This window comes from Marmota marmota, unplaced genomic scaffold (assembly GCF_001458135.2).
Source record: "Marmota marmota marmota unplaced genomic scaffold, marMar, whole genome shotgun sequence".
NCBI classification, from domain to species: Eukaryota; Metazoa; Chordata; class Mammalia; order Rodentia; family Sciuridae; genus Marmota; species Marmota marmota.
The window spans coordinates 53,996,314-54,010,326 of NW_025999900.1; the positions used below are offsets into that span (position 1 = coordinate 53,996,314).

Genomic DNA, 14,013 nt, shown 5'->3' on the forward strand with positions numbered 1-14,013 from the left:
AAAATAATAATAATAAGCTAACATTATGACTGAACGTAATCTTAGTTTTGTGCTTCTTTCCACCTAATTCAAAAAGAGAAACCAAGGGGCTGGGATTGTGGTTTAGCAGTAGAGCCTAGCATGCCCAGGGCCATAGATTCGATCCTCAGTACCACATAAATATAAATGAATGGAATAAAGGTATTGTGTCCAACAACAACTAAAAAAGTAAATTAAAAAAAAAGAGAGAGAGAGAAACCAAATAATTGGCTTACACATGCCAGTTCATTAGGGAAGATAATATTTTTCTTTCTAAAATACAGATATTGGGCTGGGAATGTGGCTCAGTGGTAGAGTGCTCCCCTAGCATGCACAAGGCACTGGGTTCGATCCTCAGTACCACATAAATGTGAAATAAAGATATTATGTCCACCTAAAACTAAAAAATAATTTTAAAAAGAGTATATAAGTTTAAAAAAATAAAATACAGATATGCCAAATTCTAAATATTGAAATAATTTCTGAACACGAAATTAATGTTTACATATTCAATAAAAGGTCTTCAGAGTGCCTCCTTTCCAAGGCCATTGCAATGGGTAGTGACTCCCCAGTGGAAGGATTTCTTGAGAGCTTATTCTGCAATAAACTAATACCAGCTGTATGCATCTGTTCAAGACAATAGATTATCTCCTGGGAGGAGGAAACAGAAAGGATCTTCTCTCTTATTTAAGTAAAAGCAAAGAACAAATTAAATGGCACTTAGGACAATACGTTGACTGCTCAAAGTGGAGAGAAATGGACTCTATTGATTCTCTATTCTTGAGAGAATCAAAAAGCTCCAAAGAGAAGTAATGAAATGAGGATGGCTTTAGGCAGAACTGAATACCAGGCAATGGTGTCTTCAGAACCCTCTCCAGGCTGCAGTCCTCTCCCAATCACAGCCCCGCTCCAGCTTCAAAGCAAAATCTATTTTTATCCCCAAATCTACTTTTATAAGAGGAGCTGGCATCACTTTCATGTGAATCGAGTCATTGTCTTGCCTTTCCCAAGGGTATTTGCCCTTTAAGCTTTGGCTCTAATTCAATTTAATAGATGCTTACTGGAGACCTATTAAATGCAAGACATTTTTTAGCCACTAATAGTGGAATAAAAGCCTTCATGATTTTAGGAAGGATTATTTCACACAATCATGAGCAGAAAGGAAAGTTTTGGCTTTTCTGGGAAACATATGATTCTCCACCCCTATATCTTTCCAAATGTTGTGACCACAGAGCCATCTCAATACTTCCACATTCCTCAAATTTTGAATCTATTTTTCTCCCTACTTCACATCTTAGGGAACCATGGGTTCAGATGTGGCTATAACTTGGTTTCTGGTTTATTTCTCTTTTCTTATTTTAGGGTTCCTGACTTAATGCTTTACATCTGACTTCCCTGATAACTCAGCTCTTCTGAGATAGGTGTCTTAGAGAAAGTTAACATTTGTTGAATACCCCCTTTTATATGTCAGCCACTGTACACATCAATACTTATAACCACAAAGTTAGTAGCAGCATTTACATTTTAGAAAAGAGGAAACTGAGACACAGAGAGATTTATAATCTAATTCAAGATCAAACTTGCAAGGGCAGAAAACATGAATTCTACAGATATGACTCCAAAGTCAGTACTCTTTCCATGATGGCAATGTTTTTCAATGTTGCTCCCCAGGCCACACTTGGCAATGTCTATAGACTTTTTTTGTTGTACCCCCCAGGGATCCAACCAGGGGTGCTTAGAAACCCCAGCCTGTTTTTTTGGGTTTTTTTTGAAACTGTGTTTCTCTAAGTTGCTCAGGGCCTCACATGTTGCTTTGAACTTGCAATCCTTCTGCCTCAGCATCCAGAGCCACTGAGAATACAGAAGACTCTAGAGACATTTTGAATGTCCTGGAGAGGATTGACCATTGACCTCTAGTGAGTAGAGGCCAAGGGACACTGCTAAACATCTTACACTGCACAAGGACTGTCGGCCCCATCCCCCCCCACTCCTGCAAAGAATTATACATCAGCCCAAAATTTCCGTAGACACAGCTGTTGAGAACCTACATGACAGAAGACTCTCCGCCCAATTCTCATTTCCAAAGGTTCACAGGTAACTACTTCAAAATTAAACAGACAGATTTTAGAACACTCAGAATAAATCAACACCTTATTCACATTTCAGTTCTCTTCCATTATTCTGGAAAATGGATTGAGACCTTAAAGGAAGGTAGGGACTGGAAACCAGAAGCTCAATAAGCAAAATTCGAACTGATGATTAAAGTTAAGAATTAAGATGCAAATATGTAGATGTTTTTCACTCCCAAGCCTTTCACTAATCCAAAAATTCATGGACTGCTTTGAAATTTAATTATTTGGAACTGGTTAAATGTTACCCTGACCTCAAGTAACATTTGTGTTTGACTTTTTTCTGGGACCCAGGGGATGTGGATGCCAGATGAGAGCACCTCCTCTCCCAGCTCTTCCCGCAGTGACAAAGCCTGCCAGGTGCTGGTGACTTGGCTCCTCAGAGGAGTTCTCACTGTGGATGACTGGCAGGATCCCAAAGTAACAGACTGGCATGCGGCGCTTTTCCCGCGCTCCCGCCCCCCCTTCATCCCTCTTTCGGCAAAAGCCCCGCCCTTTCCCAGGGACCCCCCCGCGGGGGCGGGGCTGCTGGGGCGCACGGCCTCTACGCGGTGACGTCACAATCCCGACGCTGTGGAACCAGCCCCTAGCAACCCGCCTGCTTACGGTCACCCGGCGGCTGCACCCCCACGGGCTGGTGGTTTTCACTCGTGCCCTGCCCTGGGCGGGTGCGGCCGGGGGTAAGGGCCAAGGGGAACCTGGGTGTCCCCACGACGGCTGCAAGAGGACTAAGCATGGATGGCAGCCAGAGAGGTAAAGGGCAGCCTCGGGTCGGGACTGCGCAGGTCCAGGCCGCACCCCGGGCGCTCTGGGTCCCCCCACTTAGGCGCGTATTGTCCCTAGCCCAGAGGCTCACAGCTCCGCTTCCTGGATGTGCTTTTGTCGCCTTTGACACCAGGGCCTGCCATTCCTGAGCTGAAGGTGGTGCAGCCCCAGGAGCTCTGAGACAGAAATCCTCATGGGCCCCCAAATCAAGCTTCCCCTCTGCTCTGTTCGTTCTTGGAAGTAGAGGTTAAATACCCATGCCTTAGAGCTCCTGACCATTAATGCATAATGACATATGCATTAATGTACAGTACATAATGTTCTGGGACATTCTGAGTACACAGTACCTATGAAATCTCCCATTCAGTCACTGACTTGTGTCCCCCCAAACTACTGACTAACTCAGAGCTCCTCTAATATGAATAGGAATCTCCTAGGAGTCATGTTAAAATGTAGATTATAGTTCATCAAGTCCCATGGGTGGAGGAGGACGGAGGAGGGGAAGCTGTGATGTTGTATTTCTAAAAAGCTACCAGGAGATGCAGATGTTGCTGGTCCGGGAATACAGTTTTAGTAGCAAAAGACTAATCCATAATCACAACACACACCTGACCTTGACTGGATATTCCGAGTTAAGCAGACATCATGGCGGAATGGTTGGAGCCCAACCATAACCCTAAGTCTTTACAAATCCGCCCAATTCAATTTGCATCTTCTCACTTTCTAAGCAAGTCGCATTCTTTCCTCAAGCTAATGAGGCAACTTTCATATACTCTCTCCTTCTCAGTTCAGTGTTCTTATCTATTTAAAGGAATACCTTTCAATTATGCTGCTGGCTAATTCCTGACTTTGAATGTGAATATATCTTTATTATGTAATCATTGATCAAAATAAGAACTATGCTGAATGTAGAAGGTGTTGATTTGCAAATTGGATATTCTGGCACTATAATAATAACCCAAGTTTTAGAAAAGGCAAACCAAAATCCTTTTATGGTCTTCAGAAATTTTACAACATAAAGTTAAACCTTTGCTGTGTAGCAAGAACTATCTCATTCCCTACTTCTCATTCAATGCACGAAAAAAAAAAACTTGTTAGGTAGGTATTACCTTATTTCACAGTGACTAAAATAAAACAAATGACTTGATAAGGTCACAATTAAAAAGCAGAACAAGCTTTGAATCCAAGTCAGGAATATAAAACCTTAGAACCAGTGCTTTTACTTAACAATAGCATGATAGAGGTGGGGGCAAGGGAAAAGTATGTTTATATATCCATATATTTTCCATATAACAGACAGTAAGCTTTTAATATTTGCTATTTATTTTAAAACTAGGTTCATTTCAAACATGTAAAAAGATTTATGACTTAATTAGCTTCATTCTTAGGATGTTACATAATATGAAATACTAGCAAACATTTGTAATTGATTTTGCATTTTTAAAAAAGATATAATATTCAACAAATATTGTAATTCTTGTACACCATAGATTATTACTTATAAGCAATCGTAAATTTAACCAAAGCTTTAATGCTTAATTTTAGTTGAAAATAAATTTCTTAGATTTCATTAGATTACTTTTAGTTATTTCAAAGCATAATAAATTAATACTCCTAAAGAAAAATTATCTTTTGACATTTTCATACAGTAAATCACACTACAGACATCCTTTTGTAGGGTAAACCTTCTGAATGGTGGTATAGATGTCTGAAAAACAGTAGCTCTAATTTATGATCTTTGCTATTAACTAAGTAAATAATCTTCAGCCATTCACTTTATTTGAAAGTTTAGTTATTTGTAAAATGTGGCAGGTGGTGGTGGGGTGGACTAGATAATCTGAAAGTGTTGTTTCCCACTTCTTTGAGAAAAAGGGAAGAAAAGATTGAGAATATCAAACTGCTACCTACTCTGTCATCAGTGACCTTTGGGGAAGGAAGAAGAGACAAGCTATTAGTATAGATAACAAAGTGACTTTAAAAAAAAAAAATAAAGCTTTTTTTTTTAAGAGGTGGGGCAAGGGAAAAGGAGATATATACATATATATATATATGTTTTTTTTAATATGTTGGTCCTACAGAGATACTTACCAATGATTGACAGATTCCCAAACCTCCAGTATTCCTGGGAAACCCTGCTACATGAAACACCATCTTTTCAGTGGAGTTCCTCCCAGCTATCTGATAAAATTTAATTGTATAGGAAATCAAACTGCTGTCCCAGACAGAAGAATTTCATTATCCTGACAATAAGTTCAATTTCATGGACAGGTTTTTAGTCCTAATATATTTAGAAGATGGTGTTCTTTTTTCCTGCATTTGGTTTGAAAGTACTTTTCCATGCCCTTTGAATCATTCTGGGTCCATTTAAGGTATAGATACCACATAATGAAAGAAAGAAAGTTTAAAGAATTGTTAAACTATCAAAAAGGTGTAACTCTAAGATGTAAGAAAACTATGTAGGCTGAGGGACAGTACTCAAGGAAGGTCAGATTTGCAAGGGTACTACCTTCCAAAGACTGTGGGTTCCGTTTCATTGGAGAAGTTGAATCTATGCACATTGCCCAGCGCTCTGATGCTGAGGAGTTCCTTCAGAGGTCTCACTCTTTGGGAAACAGACTTTGTTGACTTGTTTAACCAAGTCACTAAACAAACAGGAAGACAACAAGGAAAACAAGCCCAGGAGAGGATCCCATATCTAGAGTTGCTACAGTATTACCTAAAATGTTCACTTAACAATTAAAAAAAAAAACAAAAAACCACTACTCACATAAAGAAACAGGATAATATGACACATGTACAGGCAGCAAAGCTTGTGAGAGGTCCCAGATGAATTGTCAAGTTTTTCCTTTCAATTCTGACAATTTTAAAATGACATTTACCTGTAAAAATATTAGAAACCAGTGAGTGTATGCCTTGGTGTATGTTGGAAGGTAAATGGATAACATGTCCTCAAAGTACATCTAAGTTCCATTCTTATCAGCATTTTGTGCTAAAGAGATGCCAAATTGGTACCCCGGAGCGAATTGTAACTACCTTGTTCACAGCTACCATCCATAGGTAAAAGTGGGTGGAGAGGGCATTTATTCCATCCCAGGCAGTATCTCTAGGTACCAGCTTTCCTTTTGTTCCAACCTCTCTAAATATAACTTTTTCCCCCTTTTCTGTGACTTAGAGTAAAACGTGCATACATTTGAATGGAATTTGGAGATAATAAATTACATAGAACTGAAGTATCCAGTTCTAATGCGATACAGTATTTTAGAGAATGGCTCAAGTAGTGAGCAATTTATATTGTTATAGTGTAGCCTGTTGTGGTAGTTCATGCCTGTAATCCCAGCAGTTTGGGAGGCTGAGGCGGGAAGATCACAAATTCAAAGCCAGCCTCAGCAATTTAACAAGACGCTAATCATATGGTGCAAGATGCCCACCCACAGTACCGGAATTGGATTACATCCTACACTAGACATAGCAAGCCCAGTGAAAAAAAAGCATCTTTTCTAATAGTTCTAGTAAAAGTCCCTGGACATGGGTCACGTATTCATTGCTGATTCGTCAACACAGCTAATCGGTTTGGGGTTCCATATTCAACCCTGACCAATAGAATCAGCTTTGTTTGAACCAGCTGGGCTAAGATTAGAGGAAAAACAGGTTCCCCAAAGGGAAGTGGAGGTGATTCTCAGGTAAAGAGGTGTTGAATTCTGGACAGGCAGAAAGTGGAGCATTCTTTTTCCTCTGGAGAAAAAAGGTTTAGCTTTCAGGCCTCCTTCTTTCCTGGTAGATATTATGTTAATTTCATGACTGTCTTTATTACCAATTCAGATGGTATCACCTCAACTGCTACTGTTCTAAATAAGTTAATTTTTTTTCTTTTTGTCTTTTGGCCTGTGATGTAGAAGGAACTTTTTGGAATGTTCTATTGTTTTTCTATTTGTCTGTCCTAGTAAGTGTTCCTCTCTGGATCTGGATTTCAGTTCTTCTGCCTCAGTAATTCTTTCATCATCCTTATTTCTTCTAGAATTTGTATGTGTCCTCCCCATTTCTTTATAGCTTTTAATGCCCATATAATAGCAAGCTAACCATGTTACCTTCCTAAAACGTCTCTGTGTTGGGAAGTCTGTAGTTATATTTTGCATGTTAATTACATTTGACCCTGTAACTCAGCTTTTTTTATTTTGAACATTACTGTTAAAAGTGTAATCACTTTTTGGAGAAAGAAATTACTTTGTGATAAAGCCTATATATAATTTTTCAATGTCCCTCGTATACCTAAAGATCAGACTCTGCCTTTTAAAGGAGATACCAGGTTTTCCATTGCTAGAATTGCTTTTTTTTTTTTTTTTTTTGAGAGAGAGAGAGAGAGAGAGAGAGAGAGAATTTTTTAATATTTATTTTTTAGTTTTTGGTGGACACAACATCTTTATTTTATTTTTATGTGGTGTTGAGGATCAAACCCAGTGCCCCGCGCATGTCAGGTGAGCATGCTACCGCTTGAGCCACATCCCCAGCCCTAGAATTGCTTTTAAATATAGGATGGTACAGTGGCACGTGCCTGTAGTCCCAGCTCCTCAGGAGGCTAAGGCAGAGCAGATTGCTTGAGTTGTTCTAGACTAGCCTGGGCAACACAATAAATACCCATTTGGAACAACAACAAAAAACCCTGATAATTACAGTGTGTTTATATAGAATTCAAGCAAGTAAGTGGGTTGGACATAGATGAACCTTAAAATATCTTTTAGTTATCAAGTTCTGATTCTGATTTTTATGTATACTTATTTTAGACATATTAATGTATTATTTTATTTCTAATTTACTCAGATGCTTTGTTAAGAGGATTACTCTTAAAATTATTTTTAAGTACAGATAGCTGTGATTAATTAAAATAGTTAATACACTTCTGTCATATATACCTAACTATAATTAATTAATTAATTAAAAAAATAATTAATACAGATGTGTAAACTCAAAATCTTAGCTGTATTGTTTGAAAACAATTAAAAAGCTAATGAGGTCAGTGGTGTACAAAATAAAATCAGTATAGATCAAGTAACAATTGATGTTTTTTATCATTTTCCCAAAAGAAACCAAAATCTCAAACTTTGAAAATAGCTTATTCTCTTAAAAGAGAAAATTTTTAATCTATGACTGTAGAAATTTTCCTCTGTGATGTATTATTGATGGTTAGTAATATAATTGAATAAAATTTTAAATGACTTTAAAGATACATTTATTATTTTTAAAATATTCAGTATTGTTTTTATGAAAGTTGCATTTCACTGATCCTAATTCATGTTTTTCTGTTAAAAGTCAGAGCAACCTCTGTCCTTCCCAGATATGGTCCACCACCATACCTATTTAAAGGTCACTTGAGCACCAAAAGTAACGGTAAGTGAGGTCCTCAAATGGGTAGCTTTGCTAAATGACTGTTTCCTGTATTTACAAAGTATATGACTTGGTGAGACAATTACTACATTTAATGGGTATTTGGACTTCAATACTACTAATTATAATTAAATGCTATAGGAATTCTTCAGAGAATTTAGGGTTTCTGACTTCAGACTATTAACGTGCCCTATATGTGGACTTGGCTGCCTCCCACTTCCTGCCACAGCTAGCCCTGTCTGCTTCTGCCTGCAGACTATCCTGGTTAAACAGGATGAGTATCACAGTCAAGACATAAGCTCTGAAAAGGAAAAGCTGTGCAGAGAAAAGGAGCATTTGTCCTTAGCAAATGTTTGTGGCTCTTTTTCCAACTGGATTTCTAGGTCCTGTGATGTTTGTATATTTTAAAGCCTTCAAAGTAAATTTTTAATATCAACTTAAAAATATATTTTTATAATTGTATTTCAAAAGTTGTAAGCTTAGGATTTTAGGCAAAATAATTGAAGCCCTTTTTTTATTTCATTATTACATGAAAAATCTTTGATACTGTTATATCTAAATGTGAAGGAAAGATCACATTTTCAATTACTTCACTTATTTCTTTATTTATTTAAGTACTGGGGATTGAACCCAGGACACTCCTAACACTGAGCTACATCCCTAACCCTTTTAATGTTTTAGCAGAATCTTGCAAAGTTGATGAAGCTGGACTCAAATTTTCAATCCTCCTGCTTCAGCCTCCCGAATATTTCTTTGTATTAGAGTATATATATAAAGACATGGAGAGACTGCACACTAGAATTATAAGCTTTGAAAAATAAGTTTTAAATAAAAATTTGACACTAGATTTAAAATATATATACATAGAAAAGCAGAACAAAGGATAATATGTAAAGTTTGTTAACTTTTTTTTAAGAATGTAGACCTGGTATAGGTATAGTCATTTAAGTGTGATGTGCCTTGGCTCACATCCAAACATTGCATTTTTTAGTCAACAGTTGACCTAAGATCTAACTCACATACTTGTGCCTGTTTTGACTTCTATTAAATAGTGATAATAATGATTAAATAAGTGTTTGTAAAAAGCTTAGACCAATGCATGGCAATGGTGCACAACCAAGAAATGTTTGCCGTATAACCTCACAGTCATTGTACATGCTTGTACAACACATAGCATTTCCCTGAAGAATTGATTTCAAAGGTTAGCAGCATATGTCTGGTTGGGGGAGGAGACTAGGTTCAGTGTACAAAAGTCATTTATGTTTCCATCTTTACATGGTGTTTTAGCTGTTGAATGTTTTTCAACCATATGCATGTATTCTCAAAAACTTTTTAATATTTAAAAAGGTTATGCCTATATTTATACTATATTTTTGTATGTAAACTCTTTTAACAGGTTCTGAATTTTCCTTTAAACAGTTTAGATGAGGGTAAAGCAATTTAATGTCATGGAGTTTTTAATGTGATCGTACTCTCTTAAGTTAGACCTGATATTTTAAAAAGACTGCAGTAAAGAGATTCGTAAATCATATTTTCAGGTGTAAATAGACTTTGACTCTCAGAATGGAATCTTTAGGTTTGGTGTTTGGAATTTAATTTCCCAACCTCCATGGATTGTTCTTTTTTTTTTTTTTTTTGGGTACTGGGCATTGAATCAGGGGTGCTGAACCCCACTGAACCACATCCTCAGCCCTTTTTTGTATTTTATTTGAGACAGGGTCTCACCCAGTTGCTTATGGCCTCACCAACTTGCTGTGGCTTTGAACTTGTGATCCTCCTGCCTCAGCTTCCCCAGCCACTAGGATTATCGGCATGTGCCACCACACCCTGAAGATTGCTTAGTTATTAACATGGTACATAGTCAAGCAAGTGGCTAAGGATTTTTAGTTAAAAGATTGAAAGATATCGGGGTTGGGGTTGTAGAGCACTTGACTAGCACATGTAAGGCCCTGGGTTCGATCCTCAGCACCACATAAAAATAAATAAATAAAATAAAGATATTGTGTTCAACTATAAAGAACAAAAAGAAAGATTAAGCAATATCAAAAAGAAATAATTTTGTAAATATAGTTATAGATTATATTCTAGAATCTCTTCCCCCAACTCTCATACCTGAAAAACTTACTCTTGGAAACGTTTGGACCCAAGTGGTCCATAACCAATAAGTGTTACTGATACTATGATGAGCTGGGGTTGTGGCCCAGTGGTAGAGCGTTTGCCTAGTACGTGTGAGGCCCTGGGTTCAATCCTCAGCACCACGTATAAATAAATGAATAAAATAAAGGTCCATCAATGTCTAAAACAATTTTTAAAAAATGTTACCAGAATGAGATAAAGGTCTGAGGTCAATTGAATTTCAGAATGTTTTATAAGAATGAGCTTAATAATCAGTAATTTGTTTATCTTGTGATGATTATTATACTGATTTTAAATATATAATGATTAAATATGTTTTAATTTTTAGCCTTTTGCACTGACTCCTCTTCTCTCAGATTAAGTACTCTCCAGCTGGTCAAGAATCACATGGCTGTTCACTATAATAAAATCCTTTCAGCCAAAGGTAAAAATGTACAAATGTGAACTTTCTTTGCTCAATTTTAACCCCCAACTTCATTTCTCATCATTATATATCTGTAGTAGAAATTAATACATTATTTATAATACAATTGGTGTTATATACTGAGATATAGTATTCACTATATAGGTGGCAAATTCAGAATGTCAGTTTTGGTAATTATATTTGAAATCTATCTAATGCCTAGGTTATTTCATTTTATCTTTTATCCATAATATTATTATATTAATATTATTTTGTTATTAGATGTTGCTGTTAATAGAAGTTTATAATCTGGTTTTTTTTGTTTCTTTGTTTTAATCTACTAAGGAAGGTTGTACAAAGAAGATGCTAATGACTGTTTTTCTTTTGGACTTTTTTTGTTGCCAGCTTTCATAAGAGATAAATTGTATCTAATAAAATTCATTAATTATAAGGATACATTTAAATATTTTGAAAAATATATAATTTGAATTACCATTTCCACAATTACAGTATAAAATGGGAATAATTCAATATAGCTTGCAGGCCATATCCTTCTGCTACCTATTTTTATACGGCTCATGAACTAAAAATGATGTTTTTATTTTTTAATGGTTGCACAAAATAATAACAGTATTTTGTGGTATGTGAAAATAATATGAAATTCAGATTTAATTGTCCATAAATATAGTTGTGTTAATTCTTATGCATATTGTCTATGGCAACTTTCGTACTAAAAGGCAGAGTTGACTGGTTATAACAGACTGTATCTCCCTGCAAGATGTAAAGCATTAACTCTTTGCCCTTTGCAGAAAAGGTTTGCTGATTTCTAATGGGGAACATTTCCATCACCCCAAAAAGTTCCCCAAGGGGCTGTGGCTGTGGCTTAGCAGTAGCACACTTGCCTAGCATATGTGAGACACTGGGTTCGATTCTCAGCACCACATAAAAATAAATAAAGGTATTGTGTCCAATTACAACTAAAAAAATATTTTAAAAAAAAGAATGAAAAGAATGAAGCTGTTACAATCATTCACATAGAGTCTGAACATGTTTCTATTTCACTTGGGTAAATTTATTTATGAGGAGAAAAACTGTGATGTCATATGATAAGTGTATATTTAACATTTTTAAGAAACTGCCAGATTCTTTTTCCAGAGTAATTATACCATTTTTCATTTCCATTACTTGTACATTATCACCAACATTTGGTCTTGACAGTCCTTTCTGAGCAATTCTGGTGGATATGTGGTAGTATCTCTTCATAGTTTTAGTTTGCAAAATTTCCCTGATACCTAATGATTTTGACAACTTTTCTTATTCTTATTTGCCATCTTTTTATCTTCTTTGGTGAAATGATATGTTTAAACTTTTGCCCATTTTAAAAAATAAGTTTTTTGTCTGAGATTTAATTTGTTAAACGTAGGTTCTAAATCAAATACATGTTTAACAATGTTTTTTTCCTAGTCTGTGACTTGTCTTTTAATTTTCTTTCTTGTTTTCTTTCCAAGCCTGAGGATCAAACTCAGGGCCTCACACATGCTAGGCAGGCATTAGTCCTCATTTTTTTTTTTTTTATTCTGGAATAATTTTAGAGTTACAGGAAAATTCAAAAATAATATAGCCAATTGCCATATGCTCTTCCCCCAGCTTCCCCCAATGTTAAAATCTTAAAAATCAGTAAATTAATATTGATAATATACTATTAACTGCAGACCTTTTTAAATTTCCCAGTTTTGTTTTTGTTTTTGTTTTTGTATTTTACTGTGTAAGCTTTTTAATTTTCCTATTTAAAGGACTGAAGTTTTGGGCTGGGGATATAGCTCAGTTGGTAGAGTTCCTGCCTTGCATGCACAAAGCCCCAGCACCACAAAAAATAAATAAATAAATAAATAAGAACAAAAGTTTTAAAATATTTATTCTTATTTTATGATTATACTTTTAAATTGTTAAAAAATCAAACAAATAATGTTTTGTGGCATTAAAGTCACGTGTGATTAAACTCAGTTTTCAGATTTTTTTTAATAGTTTGTTTTTAATATCTTGCTTAGACACATCTGCCTAAGCTTAGATTACTAAGGTTTCCTAAATTTGTTTTCTTCTAGAAGTTTTATGTTTACCTCTTCCACTTAAATTCATAGTCCATTTTGAGTTAGTTTTTTTATATGGGGATATAAAGGTCATTCTTTTGCCTCTTCATATCCATTTGTTGAAAAGGTTATCCTTTCTATATTGAATCCTAAATACTTTTTGAAAGTCACTTAACCATATATGTGGGTCTATTTCTGGACTTCATCTTTGGATCTTTTAATCTATATGACCAACTTTATGGTTGTACAACACTGCCTTTTTTACCATTGAATTACAGTAAGTCTTGGAATCAGGTAGTATAAATCCTCTATTTTTACATTTTCTTTTAAGCTTATTTTAGGACTGCCATTTTAAGTATGTTGTGGTACATATACAATGATACAGGTATGTTATTAGGTCAGCAATGCTCTGAACTGCCGCAGTCTGGCTGGGCACAATCAGGAGCCACTTGTCAAAAGAAACTAACTTTATTTTTAGAACCACACACACCAAACAAAACAGCCTCTCAGGAAAAACCCTCAGAGCCTCAACTGCCACCACTGGCTTTCCACAAGCCTCTCTCCCCCACACAAGCTTCTCTCCACCTCCCACAATCCTCCTGCTCTTGAGGCCGATTGGCTGGGTCACGTGGGCGGAGCCAAAAAAGTCCCCCAATGAGCAGCTCCGTGGTCTGAAAGGGCAGGGAAACAGCCCAATGAGCATCACCGCAGAGGAGCCAATCAGCTAGATGTTGCTGGGGCCGCTGTGAGCCAATCATCAGCCTGCTAAGAGCCAAATATATGATGCATGGCATTTTTGGTCGAAAGGTGACGCCAGCTAGCCATTGAGATGATATGATTATGTTAAGATTTGCATTCATATGGATATTGGACTCCTGCTGTTCACCTGCTACGGGACTCCTGGAGAGTTCCCATTGGTTGGGGAAGTACAGTAGGAGGGAGTTCCGGGGGAGGAGCTCTCTCTGCGGTCCGGGAGGACGCCGCGTGGGTGGAAAAAATCTTCCCGGGCGGTACCGGACATTGGCGGCAGTTTCAAAAAATAAATTTTGTTCCTGCTTGAGTGGCTCGTGATTTTGTGCCCAGCCAGACTGCGGCA

General features: G+C 36.6%; 1 protein-coding gene across 11 annotated transcripts in view; it reads left to right on the forward strand.

The window, feature by feature from the left end:
• The first annotated feature begins 2,712 nt into the window (after positions 1–2,712).
• Positions 2,713–14,013, forward strand: part of Spata7 (spermatogenesis associated 7) — a 40,757-nt gene continuing 29,456 nt past the window's right edge. For 5 of the 11 annotated variants that reach the window (XM_048799136.1, XM_048799138.1, XM_048799145.1 and 2 more), the window contains exons 1-3: positions 2,713–2,900; positions 8,217–8,294; positions 10,756–10,851. In XM_048799136.1, coding sequence (XP_048655093.1) covers positions 2,882–2,900; positions 8,217–8,294; positions 10,756–10,851 — 193 coding nt within the window. In that variant the 5' untranslated portion in view covers positions 2,713–2,881. The remainder of the gene's footprint in view (positions 2,901–8,216; positions 8,295–10,755; positions 10,852–14,013) is intronic. The other 6 variants (XM_048799141.1, XM_048799142.1, XM_048799139.1 and 3 more) reach the window with 3 other exon arrangements.